The sequence below is a fragment of the Pseudophryne corroboree genome, chromosome 5 (genome assembly GCF_028390025.1).
Source record: "Pseudophryne corroboree isolate aPseCor3 chromosome 5, aPseCor3.hap2, whole genome shotgun sequence".
Classification (NCBI taxonomy): domain Eukaryota; kingdom Metazoa; phylum Chordata; class Amphibia; order Anura; family Myobatrachidae; genus Pseudophryne; species Pseudophryne corroboree.
Genome location: NC_086448.1, coordinates 415,620,926 through 415,648,223, shown reverse-complemented (window position 1 = coordinate 415,648,223; position 27,298 = coordinate 415,620,926). Strand labels below are relative to the sequence as shown.

Below are 27,298 nucleotides of genomic sequence, written 5' to 3'. Positions count from 1 at the left end.
AGGAACCTTTTAAAGCCAAAAAAGGTTTCTGTGCATCATTGCACAAAAGTTCTGGGGAAGATGGTGGCTTCATACGAGGCCATCCCCTTCGGCAGGTTCCATGCGAGGACCTTCCAATGGGACCTATTGGACAAATGGTCCGGGTCCCATCTACATTTGCAGAAACGGATCACCCTGTCTCCCAGTGCCAGGGTATCTCTCCTGTGGTGGCTGCACAGTGCTCACCTCCTAGAGGGTCGCAGGTTCGGCATTCAGGACTGGATCCTGGTGACCACGGATGTGAGCCTTCGAGGTTGGGGAGCTGTCGCACTGGGAAGAAATTTCCAAGGTCACCACATCAATGTCCTGGAGTTAAGGGCCATTTACAACGCCCTACGCCAGGCAGAGGAATGGCTTCAGAATAAACCGGTTCTGATTCAGTCGGACAATGTCACGGGAGTGGCTCATGTAAACCGCCAGGGCGGCACAAGGTGCAGAGTGGCCATGGCAGAGGCGTCCAGGATTCTGCGCTGGATGGAAGGCCATGTAAGCGCGTTATCAGCAGTGTTCATCCCGGGGGTGGACAACTGGGAGGCGAACTTCCTCAGCAGGCACGACCTGCATCCGGGAGAATGGGGACTTCATCAAGAAGTCTTCACACAGATTGTGGATCGGTGGGAACTGCCTCAAATAGACATGATGGCGTCTCGTCTCAACAAAAAGCTAAAGAGGTATTGCGCCAGGTCAAGAGACCCTCAGGCGGTAGCGGTAGACGCTCTGGTGACACCATGGGTGTTCAGATCGGTCTGTGTTTCCTCCTCTACCTCTCATACCCAAGGTGTTGAGATTAATAAGACTAAGAAGGGTCATAGCAATTCTCATTGTTCCAGATTGGCCAAGGAGGGCTTGGTATCCGGATCTGCAAGAGTTGCTCACAGAAGATCCGTGGCCTCTTCCTCTAAGGCAGGACCTGCTGCAGCAGGGGCCCTGTCTGTTCCAAGACTTACCGCGGCTGCGTTTGACGGCATGGCGGTTGAACGCCGGATCCTAGCGGAAAAAGGGATTCCAGAGGAGGTCATTCCTACACTGACCAAGGCTAGGAAGGATGTGACATCGAAACATTATCCCCGTATATGGCGGAAATATGTTTCTTGGTGTGAGGCCAGAGCTGCTCCTACGGAGGAGTTCCATTTGGGCCGTTTGCTTCACTTCCTTCAAACGGGAGTGAATTTGGGCCTAAAATTAGGGTCCATAAAGGTCCAAATTTCGGCCTTATCCATTTTCTTTCACAGAGAATTGGCTTCTCTTCCTGAAGTACAGACTTTTGTGAATGGCGTGCTGCATATTCAGCCTCCCTTTGTGCCTCCGGTGGCGCCTTGGGATCTTAACGTGGTATTAAGTTTCCTCAAGTCACCTTGGTTTGAACCACTCAAAACAGTGGAGTTGAAATACCTCACTTGGAAAGTGGTCATGTTGTTGGCCTTAGCTTCTGCAAGGCGTGTTTCAGAATTAGCGGCTTTCATATAAAAGCCCATACCTAATTTTTCACGTGGATAGGGCAGAGTTGAGGACTCTGCCTCAATTTCTGCCCAAGGTGGTCTCATCTTTTCATATGAACCAACCTATTGTCGTGCCTGTAGCTACTCGGGACTTGGAAGACTCTGAGTCCCTGGATGTGGTCAGGGCTTTGAAGATTTATGTGACCAGAACAGCTAGGATCAGGAAAACGGAAGCTCTGTTTGTTCTGTATGCGGCCAACAAGGTTGGCGCTCCTGCTTCAAAGCAGACTATTGCTCGCTGGATCTGTAACACGATTCAGCAGGCGCATTCTACGGCAGGATTGCCATTACCTAAATCTGTTAAGGCCCATTCCACTAGGAAGGTGGGCTCTTCTTGGGTGGCTGCCCGAGGGGTCTCGGCATTACAGCTTTGCCGAGCGGCTACTTGGTCAGGTTCCAACACTTTTGCGAAGTTCTATAAGTTTGATACCCTGGCTGAGGAGGACCTTGTGTTTGCTCATTCGGTGCTGCAGAGTCATCCGCACTCTCCCGCCCGTTTGGGAGCTTTGGTATAATCCCCATGGTCCTTACGGAGTCCCCAGCATACACTAGGACGTTAGAGAAAATAAGATTTTACTTACCGGTAAATCTATTTCTCGTAGTCCGTAGTGGATGCTGGGCGCCCGTCCCAAGTGTGGACTTCTTCTGCAAGACTTGTATATAGTTATTGCTTCAATAAGGGTTATATTATAGTTGGTCGGTCTTGAACCGAGGCTATGTTAATTGTTCATACTGTTAACTGGGTAGTTTATCACATGTTATACGGTGTGATTGGTGTGGCTGGTATGAATCTCGCCCTTAGATTACAAAAATCCTTTCCTCGTACTGTTCATATCCTCTGGGCACAGTTTCTCTAACTGAGGTCTAGAGGAGGGACATAGAGAGAGGAGCCAGCGCACACCCAGAATTCAAAGCTTTCTTAAAGTGCCCTATCTCCTGCGGAGCCCGTCTATTCCCCATGGTCCTTACGGTGTCCCCAGCATCCACTACGGACTACGAGAAATAGATTTACCGGTAAGTAAAATCTTATTTCTCTAACGTCCTAGTGGATGCTGGGGACTCCGTCAGGACCATGGGGATAGCGGCTCCGCAGGAGACAGGGCACATCTAAAGAAAGCTTTTAGGATCACATGGTGTGTACTGGCTCCTCCCCCCATGACCCTCCTCCAAGCCTCAGTTAGGTTTTTGTGCCCGTCCGAGCAGGGTGCAATCTAGGTGGCTCTCTTAAAGAGCTGCTTAGAAAAAGTTTTTTTAGGTTTTAAATCTCAGTGAGTCCTGCTGGCAACAGGCTCACTGCATCGAGGGACTTAGGGGAGAGATTTTCAACTCACCTGCGTGCAGGATGGATTGGAGTCTTAGGCTACTGGACATAGCTTCAGAGGGAGTCGGAACACAGGTCATCCTGGGGTTCGTCCCGGAGCCGCGCCGCCGATCCCCCTTACAGATGCTGAAGATCGGAGGTCCGGAAACAGGCGGCAGAAGACTCTTCAGTCTTCATGAAGGTAGCGCACAGCACGGCAGCTGTGCGCCATTGTTGCTACACACTTCTCACTGACCAGTCACGGAGGGTGCAGGGCGCTGCTGGGGGCGCCCTGGGCAGCAATATTAAATACCTTTAGTGGCAAAGAATACATCACATATAGCCATTAAGGCTATATGTATGTATTTAACCCAGGCCAGATTTCTCAAAACCCGGGAGAAAAGCCCACCGGAAAAGGGGCGGAGCTTATTCTCCTCAGCACTCAGCGCCATTTTCCTGCTCAGCTCCGCTGTGAGGAAGGCTCCCAGGACTCTCCCCTGCACTGCACTACAGAAACAGGGTAACAAAGAGAAGGGGGGCATAAATTGGCGATATTTATATATTAAAAGCGCTTATAACAAAAACAACACCTTTTAGGGTTGTTTATATACATTTATAGCGCTTTTGGTGTGTGCTGGCAAACTCTCCCTCTGTCTCCCCAAAGGGCTAAGGGGGTCCTGTCTTCGATTAGAGCATTCCCTGTGTGGCTGCTGTGTGTCGGTACGTGTGTGTCGACATGTATGAGGACGATGTTGGTGTGGAGGCAGAGCAATTGCCGGTAATGGTGATGTCACCCCCTAGGGAGTCGACACCGGAATGGATGGCTTTAGTTATGGAATTACGTGATAATGTTAGTACATTACAAAAGTCAGTAGACGAAATGAGACGGCCTGAAAACCAGTCAGTACCGGCTCAGGCGTCTCAGACACCGTCAGGGGCTGTAAAACGTCCCTTACCTCAGTCAGTCGACACGGGTACCGACACAGATGAATCTAGTGTCGACGGTGAAGAAACAAACGTATTTTCCAACAGGGCCACACGTTATATGATCACGGCAATGAAGGAGGCTTTGCAGATCTCTGATACTGCTGGTACCTCAAAAAGGGGTATTATGTGGGGGGTGAAAAAACTACCTGTAGCTTTTCCAGAATCAGAGGAATTGAATGACGTGTGTGATGAAGCGTGGGTTAACCCAGATAGAAAACTGCTAATTTCTAAGAAGTTATTGGCATTATACCCTTTCCCACCAGAGGTTAGGACGCGCTGGGAAACACCCCCTAGGGTGGATAAGGCGCTCACACGTTTATCAAAGCAAGTGGCGTTGCCGTCTCCTGATACGGCCGCCCTCAAGGATCCAGCGGATAGGAGGCTGGAAACTAACCTGAAAAGTATATACACTCATACTGGTGTTATACTGCGACCGGCAATAGCCTCAGCCTGGATGTGCAGTGCTGGGGTAGTGTGGTTGGATTCCCTGACTGAAAATATTGATACCCTGGATAGGGACAGTATTTTATTGACTCTAGAGCAATTAAAGGATGCGTTTCTTTATATGCGAGATGCTCAGAGGGATATTTGTACTCTAGCATCAAGAGTAAGTGCGATGTCCATATCTGCCAGAAGAAGTTTATGGACGCGACAGTGGTCAGGTGATGCGGATTCCAAAAGGCATATGGAAGTGTTGCCATATAAAGGAGAGGAATTATTTGGGGTCGGTCTATCGGATCTGGTGGCCACGGCAACTGCCGGCAAATCCACTTTTTTACCTCAGACCCCCTCCCAACAGAAAAAGACACCGTCTTTTCAGCCGCAGTCCTTTCGCTCCTATAAAAACAAGCGAGCAAAAGGACAGTCTTATCTGCCGCGAGGCAGAGGAAAGGGTAAGAGAGGGCAGCAAGCAGCCCCTGCCCAGGACCAGAAGCCCGCCCCGGGTTCTACAAAGCCATCAGCATGACGCTGGGGCTTTACAAGCGGACTCAGGAGCGGTGGGGGGTCGACTAAAGATTTTCAGCAATCAGTGGGCTCGCTCACAGGTGGACCCGTGGATCCTGCAGATAGTATCTCAGGGTTACATGTTGGAGTTCGAAAGGTCTCCCCCTCGCCGGTTCCTAAAGTCTGCTTTACCAACGTCTCCCTCAGAAAGGACGACGGTATTGGAAGCCATTCACAAGCTGTATTCGCAGCAGGTGATAGTCAAGGTACCCCTCCTACAACAGGGAAAGGGGTATTATTCCACACTATTTGTGGTACCGAAGCCGGACGGTTCGGTAAGACCTATTCTAAATCTGAAATCCTTGAACCTGTACATACAGAAATTCAAGTTCAAGATGGAGTCACTCAGAGCAGTGATAGCGAATCTGGAAGAAGGGGACTTCATGGTGTCCCTGGACATAAAAGATGCTTATCTGCATGTCCCAATTTACCCCTCACACCAAGGGTATCTCAGGTTCGTGATACAAGACTGTCATTATCAGTTTCAAACGCTGCCGTTTGGTTTGTCCACGGCCCCTCGGGTCTTTACCAAGGTAATGACCGAAATGATGGTTCTTCTACGAAGAAAAGGCGTATTAATTATCCCTTACTTGGACGATCTCCTGATAAGGGCAAAGTCCAGAGAACAGCTGGAAGTCGGTGTAGCACTAACCCAAGTAGTGCTTCAGCAACACGGGTGGATTCTGAATCTTCCAAAATCTCAATTGACCCCGACAACACGTCTGCTGTTCCTGGGAATGATTCTGGACACGGTTCAGAAAAAGGTGTTTCTCCCGGAGGAGAAAGCAAGGGAGTTATCCGAACTGGTCAGGAACCTCCTAAAACCAGGAACTGTGTCAGTACATCAATGCACAAGAGTCCTGGGAAAGATGGTGGCTTCTTACGAAGCAATTCCATTCGGCAGATTCCATGCACGAACATTTCAGTGGGATCTGCTGGACAAATGGTCCGGATCGCATCTGCACATGCATCAGCGGATAACACTGTCACCAAGAACAAGGTTGTCTCTCCTGTGGTGGTTGCAGAGTGCCCATCTGTTAGAGGGCCGCAGGTTCGGCATACAGGACTGGGTCCTGGTGACTACGGATGCCAGCCTACGGGGCTGGGGAGCAGTCACACAGGGAAGAAACTTCCAGGGTGTATGGTCAGACCTGGAGACGTCTCTTCACATAAATATACTGGAGCTAAGAGCGATATACAATGCTCTAAGCTTGGCAAAACCGCTGCTTCAGCCGGTGTTGATCCAGTCGGACAACATCACGGCAGTCGCCCACGTAAACAGACAAGGCGGCACGAGAAGCAGAAGAGCAATGACAGAAGCTGCAAGGATTCTTCGCTGGGCGGAAAATCATGTCATAGCACTGTCAGCAGTGTTCATCCCGGGAGTGGACAACTGGGAAGCAGACTTCCTCAGCAGACACGACCTTCACCCGGGAGAGTGGAGACTTCATCCGGAAGTTTTCCACATGATTGTGAACCGTTGGGAAAAACCAAAGGTGGATATGATGGCGTCTCGCCTCAACAAAAAACTGGACAGATATTGCGCCAGGTCAAGAGACCCTCAGGCAATAGCTGTGGACGCTCTGGTAACACCATGGGTGTACCAGTCAGTGTATGTGTTTCCTCCTCTGCCTCTCATACCAAAGGTACTGAGAATTATTCGGAAAAGGAAAGTAAGAACAATACTAGTGGCTCCGGATTGGCCAAGAAGAACTTGGTATCCGGAACTTCAAGAGATGCTCACGGAGGATCCGTGGCCTCTACCTCTAAGAAGGGATCTGCTTCAGCAGGGACCTTGTATGTTCCAAGACTTACCGCGACTGCGTTTGACGGCATGGCGGTTGAACGCCGGATTCTAAAAGAAAAGGGCATTCCAGAGGAAGTTATTCCTACCTTGATTAAGGCTAGGAAGGAAGTGACCGCACAACATTATCACCGCATTTGGAGAAAATATGTTGCGTGGTGTGAAGCCAAGAACGCCCCAACGGAAGAATTTCAATTGGGTCGATTCTTACATTTCCTGCAGGCAGGATTGTCTATGGGCCTAAAATTGGGGTCTATTAAAGTTCAAATTTCGGCCTTATCAATCTTCTTCCAGAAGGAATTGGCTTCAGTGCCTGAAGTACAAACTTTTGTCAAGGGTGTACTACATATACAGCCCCCGATTGTGCCCCCAGTGGCACCGTGGGATCTAAACGTAGTTTTGGATTTTCTCAAATCTCATTGGTTTGAGCCTCTCAAACCAATGATTTGAAGTATCTTACATGGAAAGTAACCATGCTACTGGCCCTGGCTTCAGCCAGGAGAGTTTCAGAGTTGGCGGCTTTATCGTACAAAAGCCCATATCTGATTTTCCATTCGGACAGGGCAGAACTGCGGACACGTCCTCATTTTCTCCCTAAGGTGGTTTCGGCTTTTCACTTGAACCAGCCTATTGTGGTGCCTGCGGCTACTAGCGACTTGGAGGACTCCAAGTTACTGGACGTTGTCAGAGCATTAAAAATATATATTTCAAGGACAGCTGGAGTCAGAAAATCTGACTCGTTGTTTATATTGTATGCACCCAACAAGATGGGTGCTCCTGCGTCTAAGCAGACGATTGCGCATTGGATCTGTAGCACAATCCAACTTGCACATTCTGTGGCAGGCCTGCCACAGCCTAAATCTGTAAAGGCCCACTCCACAAGGAAGGTGGGCTCATCTTGGGCGGCTGCCCGAGGGGTCTCGGCATTACAACTTTGCCGAGCAGCTACGTGGTCAGGGGAGAGCACGTTTGTAAAATTTTACAAATTTGATACTCTGGCTAAGGAGGACCTGGAGTTCTCTCATTCGGTGCTGCAGAGTCATCCGCACTCTCCCGCCCGTTTGGGAGCTTTGGTATAATCCCCATGGTCCTGACGGAGTCCCCAGCATCCACTAGGACGTTAGAGAAAATAAGAATTTACTTACCGATAATTCTATTTCTCATAGTCCGTAGTGGATGCTGGGCGCCCATCCCAAGTGCGGATTGTCTGCAATACTTGTACATAGTTATTGTTACAAAAATCGGGTTATTATTATTGTTGTGAGCCATCTTTTCAGAGGCTACTTCGTTTGTTATCATACTGTTAACTGGGTTCAGATCACAAGTTGTACAGTGTGATTGGTGTGGCTGGTATGAGTCTTACCCGGGATTCAAGATCCTTCCTTATTGTGTACGCTCGTCCGGGCACAGTACCTAACTGAGGCTTGGAGGAGGGTCATGGGGGGAGGAGCCAGTACACACCATGTGATCCTAAAAGCTTTCTTTAGATGTGCCCTGTCTCCTGCGGAGCCGCTATCCCCATGGTCCTGACGGAGTCCCCAGCATCCACTACGGACTATGAGAAATAGAATTATCGGTAAGTAAATTCTTATTTTTTTTTGCCAGTGAACATGGCATCGACCCGGGTTTTCGCTATGCGTGAACAGAAATTACCTGGGTACACGACCTTGCTTTTTACCAGGGTTTTTCCTGGGTGTAACCCAGGTCACCCGTTGTGTGAACACATACAACCTGGGTTTTTAGACTTGAGTTGGAAGTAAAGTGCCTGATTGGCTGTTCAGCTAATTGCTATAACATAACCCGGCTAAGTTTAGACTATTACACAGTAGACTATGCAAATTCTGTATACTTACTAGAAGTTCATACATGAAAAGGGCAGATCTGAAACTGAGGAATGGTAATACTGGCTGATAGCTGTGTGCCGGAGGGGGAATGTGAGTGGGGGCACCTTAGTAGCAAAATATAATTATCTAGTAAGCAGATCAGCTTTAAAGTAAAATGTATTTAAAAAGGAAATAGAACCACAAATTTGCCATTAACACTACATCATTTATATTGTTCAGGTTTTTTTATACTGTGTATGGTCCAGCCCAGGTAGCTTAGAGCTTATTTGATGTGTGGTCATCCAAACAAACATTCTGTTCTACCACTATAGCTGTTAACCACACAATTCCTCATGCAATTAAAATACAGAAGGGACAAGTTATAAATATAGTTATAATTACTTTAAAAGCATATAAATACATCATAAGACCTAGATTGGAATAAGCAGTATTTGCAGAGGATAATTTGAAAATGTGAATGATATATGTAGTACTTTGAAGTGTTAGTTACTGTTTTCTCTGTCCATTCCTATCTGACCCCACAGTTCTTCAAGAGTACACAATGATTTTCCTTTGCTCTCTGATTAACTTGAGTTTAGTAATACCCCTTTTCCACTAGCTCAAAAAACACGGGTAAATGCACGCGGGCGCGCATTTACCCGTGTTTTTTGCAAGTGGAAAAGGGTAAACCCGGATCAAGTGATCCGGGAATCCTACCCTGGTAGCTAGCCGGGTTGAACACGTGTTCAACCCGGCTAGCTGTCTAGTGTGAACGGGAGCCGTGTCGAGGTGACACGGCTCCCGTTCACAGTGCATAGGGAAGGCGGCGCTGGGAGATCATGTGATCTCCCTGCGCCGCCCCTGCCGTGTCACTAGAAGCGTCACCAACCCGGCATTTGCCGGGTTGTGACTGCTAATGGGAAAGGGACCGAGCACGGGTCGCAGCAGGGGGCAGCTCCCGTGTCAGGCTCCCGGCTGCGACCCGTGCTCGTTAGTGGAAAAGGGGTATTAGAGACAAACAAAGCATGATACGGAGATATGCTAATGTTTGTGTACATGAGAGTAAGTTTGTAAAGAGCATATTTTCTTCTGTTATATTGACACCTAAATTCCCTGGATGGAGTGTCTAAAATGGGGATTTTTTTTCAAGAACAATTTATGCATAAATGTATGTGTGTGTTTTTGTTTTTTTTTACAGCTTCTGCATCACAACAACCAATTCAGCAGAATCGCGACAACAAGTTTGAGGACAGAAGAGCGTTTAATAATCCCAGACCTTTATTTAGCTCTGCTATAAGACAGCCTCAAGGTACAGTTTATATTTTTATGGTGTTTAATTTGCTTTTTTGTTGGAATGTGTAAAGCATACGCTTGTCAGACCCTGTCCACTGTGCTACTTGAATACCAGAATTGTGAGCTTAATTAAAATACACCTTGTAGGTCGAAGCATGAGAGAGATCACTTTGGATAAGAATATATGGTTCCATTCAAAGAAAAAAATAATTATTGATCTTAATCCAGTTGAACATACCCGTGGATAGTTTCCATTTTGTATGTATACATTTTGCATCTGATATGTATATTAGAAAAATATGGTACAAAGTGCTCTGACCTAATGTAAAACATAGAGAGGATGCAAGAACCTCATCTCATTGTGTACTGTTGTGGAGCAGCAAAGCAAAAACTTGTTTTATTTACCCGTGAATGAGCATCGACCTGGGTTTTTGCAATATGTGAACAGAAACGACCCGGGTCCACGACCCTGTTTTTTACCAGGGTTTTCTGCAGCGGGGTACACTGGGTTCCACAGGGAATAACATCGAGGGGTGTAGAGTAGGATCTTGATCCGAGGCACCAACAGGCTAAAAGCTTTTACTGTTCCGAGGATGCACTGCACCGCCTCCTCTATATCCCCGCCTCCGTGCACAGGAACTCAGTTTTGTAGTTGGTGCCTGTAGTGCAGGCAGACAACAGGCAGGGCTGCTCCAAGTAGCCCTCAGAAGAGTTTTTTTTAAGTGAAAATTGAAGACTTCAAGGGCTGCAGCAGAGACACTGTGAGTGATAGATGTCAGTCAGACATCTCCTACTGCAGCTCCATCATCTCCCCCAGCGGTGCTGTATATTCCCACGCCCTGGTTGCCGGGTACTTACAGTGGAGGCTCCTGTTTCAACATACAGGCACACCACCGCAGTCTCCAAGAATCGCGTGGCCGCAATCAGGGAGGAGGTAAGAGGGGCCCCCAGGCGAGACCCGCTGGAAATCGCGATCTGGCGCGTCCGGTGGGAGGCGGTACGCGCGCGCTGGCATCGACACTGTGGCAGTACAGGGACCCCACTAGACCACCAGGGCAAGGGCATAGGTCGGTTTTGGCAAAAAACTTTGTTATATGGCCCACAGTACCCGGTGATGAAGTCCAGCAAGGGGATAAGGCTTTGACCTGCAGCCCCAGGGCGCCATTTAGAGTAAATGTTCCCGCCCTGGAGATGCATCTCTGTCTCCCTCAGTCGCTGTCAGCGTTTGGGCACCATTTTCACATGCTGAGCTGTTGCTGGAACTGCTTGGGCAAATCCTCCTCTGTAAAGCCGCCTGCATGTCAGCGCTGTGCATTTTACAGGACACTTCAGTATTCTACATGTCTGTTGACAGTGTTAGTAAAGAAACAGTGCATTTATTCAGGGTAATGTAGTGCAAGTGCCCTGTGACAGGGCCGAAACTAGGATATTTGTCACCCGGGGCAAGGTAGTCATTTGACACCCCCCCCCCCCCCCCCCCCCCCCGCAAAAAAAATAAAAAAAATATTTTACAATAAATAAATAAAAATAATAAAATAAAATAAAAATAAATAAAAAAATAAATGAATAAAAATATTTATATATCTTTCAGAACTTTTTTACCTGAAAAACTGCCTTTTCTAACATAAATTTCATATCCAGGAAAAAGTGTCCCCATTTTACACAGTACGACAGGCAAGTGTCCCCATTCCCCATTTTACACATTGCGGCAGACAGGTGACCCCATTTTACACATTGCGGCAGACAGGTGTCCCCATTTTACACATTGCGGCAGACAGGTGTCCCCATTTTACACATTGCGGCAGGAAAGTGTGTCCCCATTTTACACATAGCGGCAGGCACAGGTCCCCATTTTACACAGTACGCTGGCAAGTGTCCCCATTTTACACATAGCGGCAGGCACAGGTCCCCATTTTACACAGTACGCTGGCAAGTGTCCCCATTTTACACATAGCGGCAGGCACAGGTCCCCATTTTACACAGTACGCTGGCAAGTGTCCCCATTTTACACATAGCGGCAGGCACAGGTCCCCATTTTACACAGTACGCTGGCAAGTGTCCCCATTTTACACATAGCGGCAGGCACAGGTCCCCATTTTACACAGTACGCTGGCAAGTGTCCCCATTTTACACATAGCGGCAGGCACAGGTCCCCATTTTACACAGTACGCTGGCAAGTGTCCCCATTTTACACATTGCGGCAGGCACAGGTCCCCATTTTACACATTGCGGCAGGCACAGGTCCCCATTTTACACAGTACGCTGGCAAGTGTCCCCATTTTACACATTGCGGCAGGCACAGGTCCCCATTTTACACACTACGCTGGCAAGTGTCCCCATTTTACACATAGCGGCAGGCACAGGTCCCCATTTTACACATTGCGGCAGGTGGTGGAGGGAGAGAGAGAGTGAGAGGAAGGGAGAGGGGCTGACTTACATTTGAAGCGGTTCTCGCCGCTCTTCAGCCGCCTCTCCCTCCTCGTCTGCGCGGCTCCGGGCTCCCCCTTCTCCCTCCTCCGGCGGGGTTTCGTGGAATGACGCGTTTGCGCCGTGACGTCACGACGCAATCGCGTCATTCCGCGAAACCCCGCCCCCCGAGCTGGGCACTCGGGAGAAGGGGGTTTAAAAGTGCCGCGGCGGGTGTTAGGGGGTCTCGGCGCCCCCTCCAATCTGGCGCCCAGGTCGCCTGCCCCCCTAGCCCCCCCCTAGTTTCGGCCCTGCCTGTGATATACATCCAGTGTTTTACTGTGCATTGATATATCTGTTAATCTGTATAGCTTTACTTAGTGTTACTTCGTATTGCTAGTCCAGTGCAGTTTTATTGCCGGTCATAATTTCTGCATTGTACATGTGACTGTGTGTGTGTGCATATACAGCTGCTGCGTGACTTCCATTCTGTGTATCTCACTCAGATTGCTATCCCTATATTCTTAACCCTGAGGGGACTAAGTGCCTCAGGGTTTCTAGTTAATATAGGTGTCTCACAGGATATACTCTTTGTGTATTTTTCCCTGTGATTTTCAGTCAGCATATACCTCTTGAATCTTCTGTTTGTGCTTTCACTGCACAGGGAGTTCTTGGTCAGGTATTATTCTGCTGATATTGTACTGTGTTGCCCGTGGTTCACTCTGATATTATGTCATCTTCTCAGGGCAATGGGCCTGCGGCTGATCCCACAACACGTGGTGGTGACGCTACAGACACATTTGAGGAAAACATAGCAGCGGAGGGTTCAGGTTCTTGGGGGTTCTTTGCCCCCCAGTAGGGCCGTAGCAACGGGGGTTCACAATGATCCACCTTGGGCTACTTTCTCTACTTTACTGAATTCGCTGGTAACTAGACCAAACGCACCCTATGGGATCTCGCGTGTCGGTACAGCCACACATTGTTCCTGCGGTTAATTCGCCATGGCCAGATCTCCTGTCCACTCAGTTACAGCAATTGAACCACTCACTGACTAAACAGAAATCTAACCCTCGCCCGCCTAAGACCAAGGGTTTTTCTAAGCGGGCCATTACTTCCTCACAATCCACCCACGTCCCAGACACTTCATCTGATGAGGATGGCGTGTATACTGACCCCACACACTCTGATCCAGATACTTCTGATGGGGAATCAGCCTCCAATAAGTTGGAAACATCCACCTGTGAGACAATCAGGCTAATAATTCAAATTACTGGTGACCCGGAGCCTGATGCTACCTCTAAGAAACTGGACAGATTTAAACGTCAGAAGATAGTTAAACAAGTTTTACCTCACTCTGACCATTTAGTTGACATACGTCATGAATCCTGGGAAAATCCTGGAAAGAAATTCACACCTCACAAGAAAATGCTGGCTCGCTATCCCCTCGCTGCGGAGCTAAGTAAAAATTGGGGAACACACCCCCCCCCCCCCCAAAGTGGATTTGCATATGTGGTGCAGCTGGTGGTATCCTCAGCTCTGCCTGTAACTACCGTCACTTCTCTGAAGGAACTGGCTGATAAGCATGTGGAGGGTTGCTGAAAGCCGATTTACACCCTAGGAGGAGCTGTGCATCTGCCCACTATTGCAGCAACTTGGGCTGCAGAGGCTATTGAAGCGTGGGCTCAGGAGGTGGAAGCGGGGCTGCCTTCCAACTTTTCTGATAATGTTAGACAATGTCTCTCTTATATTGTCACAGCCTCTCATTACATTAAGGAGGCGGCTTCTGATGCCGTTATTCTGGCGGCCAAGGCTTCTACTACGTCCATTTTGGCTTGCCGGATTCTATGGTTTCGTTCCTGGTCTGTGGATCTGGACTCTTAAGAAAACGCTGGAGGTGCTCCCTTTTAAGGGAGACGTTCTTTGCGGAGAAAACCTCAACAAGATAGTGGCTGACTTAGCTTCTGCTAAAACAGCATGTCTACTTAGTACTGCTCCTTCGGTACAGAAGGTTAAGAGTACTTCCTTTCGCTCCTTTTGTCATTCAGGGAAAGCAAAATGTCAGACGTACCCGAAACAGGCTCGCACTTCCAAACCTACTAAGCCTAAACCCAAACAGGCCTGGGCTGCCAGTCAGCCTGCTTCCAAGACTGACAAGCCTTCCTCATGACGGGGCGGGCCTCCCTCTGGGGGATCCCAGGGTGGGGGGCTGACTTCTAGGCTTTACCCAGGAATGGTTGAAGACCACTTCCGATGCCTGGGTACGGGAAGTTGTCACTCGCGGTTATGCCGTATCCTTCAAGAATTGTCCCCCTCATCGATTTTGCCTGACAGACGTCCCTTTGGATCAGGTGAAGGCAAATACTCTTCAGTCGGTGGTACAGTCCCTCCTGGACACAGGAGTGGTAGTACAGGTGCCTCTGGCTCAGAGAGGCAAGGGGTACTATTCACCGCTGTTCCTAGTCCCGAAACCAAATGGGTCCTCTCGGCCCATTCTCAACCTCAAGTCATTGAACAGATTTGTGAGGGTCTGTAAGTTTCATATGGAAACTATTAGCTCTATTGTGGACATACAGGATGCTTACCTGTATATTCCCATTGCAATGTCGCATCAGCAGTACCTGAGGTTTGCGGTTGGCATTCTTCATTACCAATTTCAGGCGTTACCTTTTGGTTTGACCACGGCTCTGTGAGTCTTCACCAAGGTCATGTCGGTAATGACGGCTGTGCTCTGCCGTCAAGGGGTCAGGATCCTACCGTATCTGGACGACTTGTTGATCCTTGCGAATTCCCCAGAAATTCTCCTAAGCCATCTGACTATCCAATTCTTGCAAGCCCACGGGTGGCTCATCAACTGGAAGAAATCTTCCCTGGTCCCTGCTCAGAGAATGGTGCACCAGGGGGTGTTGTTGGACACTCACAATCAGCAGTTATTCTTGTCTCAGGAGAAGGCCCTGAAGCTTCAGGACAGGATTCGATGCTTCCAATCTCGTCCGCAAGTGTCGATACATTCGGCGATGCAAGTGCTAGGTCTCATGGTGTTGGCCTTCGACATGGTGGAGTACGCTCCGTTCCATTCACGTCCTCTGCAGAAGCTGATTCTTTCCAAGTGGAATGGCCTGCCTCACCGGATCAGGTCTCATATGATCTCCTTGTCTCCGGAGGTCCGTCTGTCACTGAGCTGGTGGCTTCAGGACCAACGATTGAGCAGGGGTCGTCCCTTCTGGGTCTCCAACTGGGTCCTTCTGACGATGGATGCCAGTCTGAGAGGTTGGGGCGCGGTTTTTGAGAAACACTCCCTTCAGGGTCGGTGGACCAGGGAGAAGTCTCTCCTCCCAATAAACATTCTGGAACTGCGGGCGGTGTTCAACTCACTGAACTTGGCCCAGCATTTAATACTGAACAGACCTGTTCAAGTACAGTCTGACAACGCCACCACGGTGGCAATACATAAATCATCAAGGCGGCACTCGAAGCCGCATGGCAATGAGGGAAGTATTCTTCAGTGGGCGGAACGCAATCTGCCAGCCATATCGGCAGTATTCAATCCGGGGGTCCTAAACTGGGAAGCGGACTTCCTCAGTCGTCAGGACGAACACGCCGGACAGTGGAGCCTCCATCCAGAAGTGTTTCAACTCCTCGTGGACAGGTGGGGCCTTCCAGATGTGGACCTGATGGCGTCTCAGCACAATCACAAGTTTCCGGTCTTCGGAGCAAGGACAAGGGATCCTCAATCAGCGTTCGTGGATGCACTGGCAATTCCATGGAACTTTCAGCTGCCATACGTGTTCCCTCCGGTGTCACTCCTGCCCAGAGTAATAAGGAAGTTCAAGCAAGAAATAGGAATCTTACTTCTGATCGCTCCCACGTGGCCCAGACGGCATTGCTTCTTAGACCCTCAGGGTCTCTCGATAGAGCGTCCCCTTCTACTTCCACGGGCAACAGATTTCCTCGATCAGGGCCCCTGTGTATATCAGGATTTAGCCCAGTTGGCTTTGACGGCGTGGCTCTTGAAGCTTCCGTCTTGAGGGCCAAAGGATTTTCTGAGGCGGTCATTCAAACCATGTTGAAGGCCCGGATACCGGCTTCTGCTCGGATTTACCATAGGGTCTGGAATTCTTACTTTGCTTGGTGCGTATCTAACAATCATGACGCTTACAAGTTTGGTACGGCCAAACTTTTGGTTTTTCTACAACAGGGCCTGGACTTGGGCCTTCATCTGGCCTCCATCAAGGTTCAAATTTCTGCCTTGTCGGTTTGGTTCCACAGAAAAATTGCGACTTTACCTGATGTGCATACGTTCACTCAGGGTGTGTTGCGGATTCAACCTCCTTATGTCCCGCCTGTGGCTCCTTGGGACTTGTCGGTGGTTCTGGAAGCATTGCAAGGGTCTCCGTTTGAGCCTCTTGAATCTGCAGACTTTAAGTGGCTTTCTCTTAAGGTATTGTTTCTGCTGGCTATTGCTTCTGCTAGACGGGTGTCGGATTTGGGTGCCTTGTCTTGTAGGTCACCATATCTGATTTTTCACCGTGATCGGGCGGTTCTTAGAACATGTCCCGGGTATTTACCTAAGATGATGCCGCCTTTCCACCTTAATCAGGAGATTGTGGTTCCAGCCTTTGCCTCTCCTGAATTGTCTTCCAAAGAGCGGTCTTTGGATGTGGTACGGGCTCTCCGTATCTATGTGAAGAGAACTGCATCCCTTCGGAAGCGGATTCTCTCTTTTGTACTGTTTGGTTTTCACAAACGTAGCTGGCCTGCTCAAAAGCAGACCCTGGCCAGATGGATTAGAATGGTGATTGCACATACTTATGTACAGGCTGGTCATCCAGCTCCTGCTACCATAAAGGCCCATTCTACTCGGTCGGTTGGACCTTCTTGGGCGGCCCACCGTGGTGCGACCCTTGAACAATTGTGCAAGGCGTCTACTTGGTCCTCTGTGAACACGTTCATAAGATTCTATGCCTTTGATACTTCCGCCTCCCAGGATGCTTCCTTTGGACGCCGGGTTCTTGTGCCCGCTACAGTGCATCCCCTCCCATAAGGAACTGCTCTAGGACATCCCCAATGTAATTCCCTGTGGAGCCCAGTGTACCCCGCAGCAGATAACGAGATTTATGGTAAGAACTTTCAGTTGTTAAATCTTTCTGCGAGGTACACTGGGTTCCACAGGGCGCCCTCCCTGACGCACTTAGCTTCTTTGGGTTGGTATGGTATTAGCCGCTGACACTTTTTCCTGTTGAGAGAATGTGGTGTATGTGGCTACTAACGGTTGTCGTCTCTTTTACCTGCTGCTGCATTGGACTGGTTTAAAAAAAACTGAACTCCTGTACACAGAGGCGGGGTTATAGAGGAGGCGGCGCTATGCATTCTGGGAACAGTCAAAGCTTTTAGCCTGTTGGTGCCTAGGATCAGGATCCTACTGTACACACCAATGTCATTCCCTGTGGAGCCTAGTGTACCTCGCAGAAAGATTTAACAACGGTGATTTCTTACCATAAATCTCGTTATTTGCCCGCACTGCCCTTCTTCACTGGAACAAGCTCCCTTGCTCTATTAGTCTCTCCCCGATCTTGCAAAGCTTCAAATGGGCACTGAAAACTCACCTGTTCATCAAAGCGTACCCTTCTGCATAACCTAGTCTTGAGGCTGCTCTCCCATCCTCATGCCTTGGCCATCTCTGCCTCGCTTACTTCCTGACACCAGGCCACCTTCCACTTTGTTTGTACATCATGTCACCGGTCTCCCTCTCCCCCTAGATTGTAAGCTTCTTAGAGCAGGGCCCTCTTCCCTGCCATTCTCACAGCCCTCTCTTTCACTTCAATTACAGCTCTCTCCCACTCAGTGACAGTCTATACCTGCATTTCCTCTTGCTTGTGACTGTTCATCTCTTCCAACAGTTTCCCTCCCCCAGTAGTATGCCGATTACTCCTTTGCTTCCTTTATCTCAGCTGTATTGTGTACAGAGAACTGTGGTACTAATTGATACCTGTGCGGTTTTAGTTTTCTGTGGTGTTAAGTTCTATACAGTGCAAAAAAATGGTGAACTGCTCAATCAGATAGTGATGTCACTCAGGTGCTAAAAGGGAGGGGTAATTCTGTGAAGGAAAAAACAATGGTTCCCTAATGCACACTGAGTGAATAATATTCCTACATAATAGTCAGATAATACGGAGATCTTGGTTGCGTATATCTGCAGATATAGGGTTAAGCCCCCAGGCCGATCGACAAGGCCTCTCCGTCACTGGGGGTCCCTAATATTAGGTATGGGTCCGGGGTGCAGGACCCCATAATGTCGGCACAGGTCGGCTACCCCAGGTCAGCACACAGGTGAGAGTTAATAGGGTTAATAAGAAGCACAGAAGTGCTATGTGAGTGGTGTGATTAAAATAATAAAATAACCTGGGGTAGCCGACCTGTGCCGACATTATGGGGTCCTGCACCCCGGACCCATACCTAATATTAGGGACCCCCAGTGACGGAGAGGCCTTGTCGATCGGCCTGGGGGCTTAACCCTATATCTGCAGATATACGCAACCAAGATCTCCGTATTATCTGACTATTATGTAGGAATATTATTCACTCAGTGTGCATTAGGGAACCATTGTTTTTTCCTTCACAGAATTACCCCTCCCTTTTAGCACCTGAGTGACATCACTATCTGATTGAGCAGTTCACCATTTTTTTGCATTTTATTGAGAGGCATGAACGGGTCAGCATTAGGAGGGATTGCTGACTCTAGACTGCCATAGGGGGAAGTCAGGGGTATCCCCAGGTAAGCTGGCTCTCAGATGCTGTAGGAGCCATTACCATGTGGCCTTACACTGGGAATTCAACCCAGACATATTTGGAATTATTTGTGGGGTGGGTGTGGGGTGTGGTGGCCCCTGTGTCGGTATCGCTGGGCTGCTTCAGGTCGGCACACCCTAACACTTTATTAACACTTATGAGTTTCCCTATCACTTTGTATATATTTTTGTATTATTTTAATCACACCACTCACATAGCACTTCTGTGCTTCTTATTAACCCTATTAACTCTCACCTGTGTGCTGACCTGGGGTAGCCGACCTGTGCCGACATTATGGGGTCCTGCACCCCGGACCCATACCTAATATTAGGGACCCCCAGTGACGGAGAGGCCTTGTCGATCGGCCTGGGGGCTTAACCCTATATCTGCAGATATACGCAACCAAGATCTCCGTATTATCTGACTATTATGTAGGAATATTATTCACTCAGTGTGCATTAGGGAACCATTGTTTGTTCTATACAGTGCATCCAGAAAGTATTCACAGCGCTTCACTTTTTCCACATTTTGTTATGTTATTGCCGTATTCTAAAATGGAATAAATTAATTTTTTTCCCCTCAAAATTCACACACAATACCCCATAATGACAATGTGAAAAAAGTTATTTTGAAGTTTTTGCAATTTTTTTTTAAATAATAAACTAAGAAATCACATGTACATAAGTATTCACAGCCTTTGCCATGAATCTCAAAATTGAGCTCAGGTGCACCCTGCTTCCACTGATCATCCTTGAGATGTTTCTACAGCTTAATTGTAGTCCACCTGTGCTAAATTCAGTTGATTGGACATGATTTGGAAAGGAACACACCTGCCTATATAAGGTACCACACTTGACAGTGCATGTCTGAGCACAAACCATGCATGAAGTCAAATTAATTGTCTGTAGACCGCTGAGACAGGATTGTCTTGAGGCGCAAATCTGGGGAAGGGTACAGAAAAGTATCTGCTGCTTTGAAGCTCCAAATGAGCACAGTGGCCTCCATCATCCGTACATGGAAGAAGTTTGGTACTACCAGAGTTCTTCCTAGAGCTGAGCTGCCGTCTAAACTGAGTGATCGGGGGAGATGGGCCGTAGTCAGGGAGGTGACCATGAACCCGATGATCACTCTGTCGGAGTTACAAGCATTCCTCTGTGGAGAGAGGAGAACCTTCCAGAAAGACAACCATCTCTGCAGCAATCCACCTATCAGGCCTGTATGGTAGAATGGCCAGATGGAAGCCATTCCTTAGTTTAAAAAAAAAAAAAGCACATTACAGTCGCCTGGAGTTTGCCGAAATGCACCTGACGGACTCTCAGGCCATGAGAAACTATATCTCTGGTATGATGAGACAAAGATTGATCTCTTTGGTGTGAATGCCAGGCGTCATGTTTGGAGCAAACCAGGCACCGCTCATCACCAGGCCAATACTATCTCTACAGTGAAGTATGGTGAGGGGATGTTTTTCAGTGGCAGCAACTGGGAGACTAGTCATGATAGAGGGAAATATGAATGCAGCACTGTACAGAGACATCCTGGATGAAAACCTGCTCCAGAGCACTCTTGACCTCAGACTGGGCCGAAGGTTCATATTTCAGCAGGACAAAGACCCTAAGCCAAGATATCAAAGGAGTGACTTCAGGACAACTCTTTGAATGGCCCAGCCAGAGCACAGACTTGGATCCGATTGAACATCTCTGGAGAGATCTGAAAATGGCTGTGCACTGACACTTCCCATCCAACCTGATGGAGCTTGAGAGGTGCTGCAAAGAGAAATGGGCGAAACTGCACAAAGATAGGTGTGCCAAGCTTGTGGCATCATAATTAAAAAATACTTGAGGCTGTAATTGCTACTAAAGGTGCATCAACAAGTATTGAGTAAAGGCTGTGAATACTTATGTACATGTCATTTCTTAGTTTTTTTATTTTTTTAAAAACTTTTTTCACGTGGCCATTATGGGGTTTTGTGTGTACAATTTTGAGGGAAAAAAATAAATTATTCCAGTTTGGAATAAGGCTGTAACATAAAATGTGGAAAAGGTGAAGCGCATGTGAACACTTTCCAGATGATCTGTATACCCTGTATTGTTCTAATGTGTATTGAATGTATGGCGCTGCAAAATACTTGTGGCGACTTATAAATATTTGCAATAATAAAAGCATCCCCATCAAACTCCAGGGCAGACCTGGGTTCAGTGTGAATGCATCTGACCCAGGAAATTGAATGAGGGACTCAGACTGAGATTTGGGAAATTTTGGGTTTATAAACCTGGGTTGTACCCATGTATTTCCCAGGTCTTATATCTGATAGGGGTATGAGGTGGCTTCCCTGCCCTTATTTCCCTAATTGTGGATCAAGAATTACTGATTATGTACGCTGATCACCTGTGCTTGCTCGCCAATGGTGGCACCTGGCATCGCACATAAAGGAAAAAGTATTTCTGTGAGAGTAATGTCAAACTTTTGCAGTGGAGATTAAATTATTTAGGCCAGTAGTTCCCAAACTCTTTTGAATCACAGCACCCTAGAGTATCAGAATTATTTTCACGGCACCCCTAGGCCAAAAGTTTCTTTTTTTTAACATAAATTTTTTTATTGAAGCAATACATGTTATACATGCATAGATGTTCAGTGTGTTTCAAATCTTTGATATAAGGGTATTATAAGAAAACAGAGCAAGAAGAATACTTTTGAGTCCTTAGTCAAGAGATAAATCTGTTATAAGCAGTCAACAGCATCACAATGATATGTAACAAGACCTCTGAAGATCATCTATCTTACTGATCTGAAATCCAACTCAGTCGACTGACCCATATTTGTACTTTCGAATATAATAAAAGGAAATTACAATAAGAAAAAAAAATAAAACAAATATACACACACATGTATTTACACGTATGCGCAATACCCGTGCCGTACCCGATTTCCCCCCCAACCCGCCCACAGCGCCCTGTTCGTCAATTAACTTTTAAAGTACAATCGGCGGGTCCCCCGCAGCCATTCTAGTGAGAAACCATTCTGTGTTGGACAACGAGTCGTGGAGCTGTTTCCTAACCGCTGTTGACAGGGTCGTTATATAACTCTCCCAAACCTCAAAGAAATTGTGTATCTTGGTGTCTTTTTCTAGCAGGACACTTATCCACTCCATTCTAAAAAGGTATAATAATTTGGCTTTAAATAATGACAGAGTTGGTGGATCCTTCGCTATCCACACCTGCAGGATGGCTTTTCTAGCCGCCAAACTAACTGCCAGCAACAGTTTTTCACTGCCCAACGAGAGGCGCTGATTCGGTGGTATAATACCAAAGAGCGCCCACTCCGGAGACAAGCTCCAATAATTTACCAGATTGGCCGTCAAGTAATTTCGTATCTGAATCCAAAATTGTCTGATTAAGGGACATGTCCACAGACAGTGAAACATATCTGCCTGAGGAGTGCCACATTTCCAACAAGTATGTGTGTCAGCAAGTCCTATCAAGTGTCGTCTATGGGGCGATAGATAAGTCCTATGCAAAATATTGAGAGAAATTTCTTTAATTTGCATGTTTTAACATGTGCCGCCAGTAGGTCAGTGATTTCAACGGTCGGAAGACATTCTTTCCAAGACATGACCCCTCCCGGACCTCTCGAATAGTCCAGGACGTTCCGAAAGTACCCATACGCATTCGAGATTGCTTTCTTAACACTAGGGGTTTGTTTCAACATTCTATCCATCGGATTATCCCAATCCCCAGTTGAAAAACATCTGATAGTGGATAAAATATAGTGTTGCGTCAGAAGAAAGGCTACAGGAAAGGCCCTCAGAGTTGGGTATTTAGTAGTGGCCTCCTGGAACGTGAGCGGCCTCGAGCCCCGCATGTCCACTAAATCACCGATTCTAGACCCCCCCCAGCCTCCATATAGTAAACGGGTAATGTGCCTGACCCTCTTGGAAGTCAGGATTAACCACGAAAGGAAGGTGTAATGATTTGTGGGCATTCAGATTTAGTTTATGTCGCATTTCCTTCCATAGTTTTTTTACGTTCCACAGTAAAGGGTTTACCCTCAGCTCCTCGGACACCTCTTGATCATGCAGATGTAGAAATGTAATGAGATCCCCCTCTTGTATAAATTCTCTATCTATGTCTGTATTTGTGTATGTGTTATTGTTTTGCATCCAGTCGTGTAGGTAACGTAGTTGGGCCGCCTGGGAGTACCATAAGATATTAGGGAAATTAATTCCCCCATTCCCTACAGTCTGCTGTAGTTTGATTAGCGCTATACGCGGTCTCCCTCCCTGCCAGATGAATCTCCTAAAGAGAAAATTGAGACGTTGAACGTCTCTAGGTAGAAGTATGTGTGGCATGGCTTGAATGAAATACATCAGATGGGGGAATGATATCATCTTGATCAAGCTAGCCCTCCCCAAGTATGATAAAGGCATAGCTTTCCAAGTCTCAAGTTCTGTTTCAATTGTTCGAATGGCCGAGGTAAAATTTAGGGCGTATAGTCGCTCAGGCTTTCTCGATATTCGAATCCCTAAATATGTTATGTGATCCGAACTCCATTGTAATGGTAGATTCATCGCCCCCTGCCTCAAAAATGAACCATTCCCCAATCTGAGTGCCATCGATTTTGCCCAGTTAACATTAAAGCCTGAAACTTGACCGTAAGCCTGTAGTAGATTAAATATATGTGTCAATGAAGCCTCCGGATCCGAGATATATAGCAGAAGATCGGCCAAAAGTTTCTTATTGTGAAATTTAGAAAGAAATATAAATTAAGTAAATTGTGTTTATATGTCATCCTTAGGTTCAATTGTGTGGTAAGGGATGAGATTTGTTCGTCCACATACTTTGATTTACAGCCACCAGCACTGGTTCTGCCTATTACATTACATGGGCAGCACAGATGGTGTAATGGTTAGCATTACTGCCTCACAGCACTGAGGTCATGGGTTCGATTTCCACCATGGCCCTAACTGTGTGGAGTTTGTATATTCTCCCCGTACTTGGGTGGGATTCCTCTGTGTACTCCGGTTTCCTCCCACAATCTAAAAATATACTGGTAGGTTAATTGGCTTAAAAACAAAAATTAGTCCTAGTGTGAATGTGTGTACATGTGATAGGGAATATAGATTGTAAGCTCCTCTGGGGCAGGGACTGATGTGAATGGCAAAATATTCTCTGTAAAGCGCTGCAGAATATGTGTGCGCTATATATATGTCACCATAAATAAATGTAATTGTTCCTGGACCACCAATTCAAGGCACTGCTCCAAGTGTCTTGAAGCACCCCAAGGTGCCACGGCACACAGATAACCATTAACTTATGCTATTTTAAATAATGTAATAATTTAAATATATATTTAGTAGGATAAAAATAAATTATCAAAAAATAATGAATTGCTGTTTTTTAATAATAAACCTATATGCTAACAACTACTACGAAAACCAGAAGTTCCCTTGGTTTGGTAACAAAGAGTATATTTCCGGATCACATACTTCCTCTTTGCCAGCATCAGCAAAACCTCTGGGTATAATTACATTTCTTATCAAGGGAAGATAACATTCACATTAAACAAAATTGAATTGTGTTTATATGCTTTGCCTGTTGAGCTTACTATTAAAGAAAAGAAACATTTCAGACATGAGGGGGCAATTGTCTATACTGGATGTAGAAAACAAAAGAAGCAGACAAACCTGTCTATATTGTTCTAGAATATTTATAAAATATATAATATACAAACAAATACAAAACCACAGCACTCGCCACCCCAGAAGCGGGGTGCAATTGTCTGCACTCACCACTCAGGGTGGAGTGCATGTAGCCCATGGCCATCTACTTAACTATATACAAACAGAAAATTCAGCACTCACCATAGCAAGCTCACTTATCCTCACAACATCAATAAATAAATGATGGGGGTTTAGTTGGCCAGTGCACAGAAGCCTGCAAACCGATCACCAAGGTACCCCACCAATCTTTGGTTAACCCTTATTAACTGTGGCCACAAGTTTTTTCATGCACCCCTATGTAAACTCAATTGTCCTAAACCTGTGTCAGCTGTTACTTAGTAATTTATCAGCCAGTGTCAGGTGACTAGTGTACCTTTAAAAGCCATAGGGTATGTGGCAGGTGCACATTGAATAAAGTGAGCATATTTGCAGTTATATTATGTGTGATACAGTTGCCAGGTTTTAATTTTTAAGAATCTGTGATAGTGTAGGACCTGCAAGAAGGTGGGGTACCTTGGCGATACATTTGCAGGCTTCCGTGCATTGGCCAATTCACTAACTAAACCCCCATCATTTATTTATTGATGATGTGAGGAGAAGCGAGCTTGCTATGATGAGTGCTTAATTTTCTGTTTCTGTGTGTGTGTATATTGCTTTGCCCAGGAAAAGCAGGACATTCAATACAATTAAAACGATTGACCATAAACTATGGTAATATCAGGCAATATCTAATTTTAAGCACTTCTGCTTCTTGCATAATTTTTTTGTTTTCATTTATTTTTTTATTTTTTAGACTATTCACAATTAAAATGCCACATGTGTTCTTATGCTATCCCTCATGTAAGTTGGTTGAAAGTGCAAATTAGTCTTGTGTTGACTTTTTTGATGGTGACATTCTTATCTGTGCATTGGTAATGGCAGCCCTTAGATGAATTCCTATTCACTGATTCTGCTGTACGGGAGGTGTTTGTTCTCCATGAGCTCACCTTATAAATGAGAACTATGCTTTGTAGATCAGATCTCACCCAATCTGGCGGAACTACAGTGTTGCCGTGTACAGAACCCCAGCAGTTTTCAAGTAACCGACCTTTGGCTATCACTGGAAAAATCACTCCTTAATTCTGTTGTATAGGCATTAAGAGAGATGCTTCAGTATGATGAGGGCTAGATGCATCATCGCTTGGAAAGTGATAAAATGAAGAGTGAAAAAGTACACCTGTGGCATGGCAGGTAGGACCTGATTGGCTGGTACTTTTTAGTCTTCCATTTTACCACTTTTGAAGCGATGATGCATCTAGCCCCAAGACTCGAATTAGTGTTAGAGGGAAAGGAAATGGCAGGGGGCATGAACTTCTGAGTTCTTTTACTATAATGAATTACCTGTGTTTTATAACATTAAGCATACTTCTGAAATACCTGTATTCATACGTGTTGGTTTTTGTTTTTTTTACAGAGCTTAAGCAACAGAGTTTTTCATCTCTCAAGGTAAACAGAGGTGCTCCCACCACACAACCAAGGTATCCTTTTCCGAGTGGACAGTCACAACACATGTCTCAACACCAGCAGTCCAATGTCGTGGCACAGCCTAAAAGAACTGGTTCTGCCCCTCCCAGAGTTCCATTTCCACATATGCTGATAAATCAAACTGCATCAAGAGCTGTACAACCGAGATTGCCTGTGGCACAGGATGAGATTACTTCTCAATTCTTTGAAAGCATCAAGACCATGGATGTTTCAGAAGTAGTTTCAACACTGAACAAAATAACTACTACAAACCCAGCTTTTAAAGGTAATAATTCTCTTGATTTCTTGATTAAAGCGTAGGAAGATTAATTGCTTTTATTTTATTATGGTGTGTGTATTATTATCATATTTTCTCATACGTCCTAGAACAGGCCTGGCCAACCTGTGGCTCTCCAGCTGTTGTAAAACCGCATGTCCCATCATGCTTTGCCACAGTTTTGCTATTAGGGAATGCTAAAACTGTGGCACGGCATGCTGGGATGTGTAGTTTCACAACATCTGGAGAGCCACAGGTTGGCCAGGCCTGTCCTAGAAGATGCTGGGGTCCACTTCAGTACCACGGGGTATAGACTGTTCCGCAGGAGCCATGGGCTGGGCACTTTAAGACTTTTCAAGGGTGTGACACCCTGGGCAGCATGAAACCTAATAAAACCTGGCTAATAAGGGGGCATAAGTTGCTGAGGCACAGTCCTACCCCCGCCAGTATAAAAATTAGTATTGAAATTGCTGAGGAGAAACGTGCCATTGCAGGGGGGCGGGGCTTCCTCCTCAGTCAGCCAGCACACTGCTCAGCGCCATTTTCTCCAAGCAAGCTGCAGGGAAGAATGCTGGTCCTCCTCCACTTCTGAACAAGTATCGGTGCAAAACAGGGTTGAGCACAGTATAAATTGGTGCTGTATTGTGAATTTATCATTATAAAAGCACTACAGGATTGTGGGCAGTTTTGTGTTACACAGGGTTTTTATCACTAGCGCTGGGTTCTGAGCTGGCAAATCTTTTCTGTGTCCTTCTTACAGATTTTACTGTGGGTCTGTCCCCTATAAGTCCCGGAGTGTCTGTGGTGTGGTTGTGCACGTGTGTGACATGTCTGAGGCAGGGAGCTCTTCCCCTGAGGGA

At 46.7% G+C, this 27,298-nt stretch overlaps 1 protein-coding gene across 2 annotated transcripts in view; it reads left to right on the top strand.

The window, feature by feature from the left end:
- The window catches only part of LOC134927808 (uncharacterized), a 510,851-nt gene that overhangs the window by 426,652 nt on the left and 56,901 nt on the right, over window positions 1-27,298 (top strand). For both annotated transcript variants that reach the window (XM_063922785.1, XM_063922784.1), the window contains exons 24-25: window positions 9,656-9,766; window positions 26,112-26,447. In XM_063922785.1, the coding sequence (XP_063778855.1) occupies window positions 9,656-9,766; window positions 26,112-26,447 (447 nt within the window). The remainder of the gene's footprint in view (window positions 1-9,655; window positions 9,767-26,111; window positions 26,448-27,298) is intronic.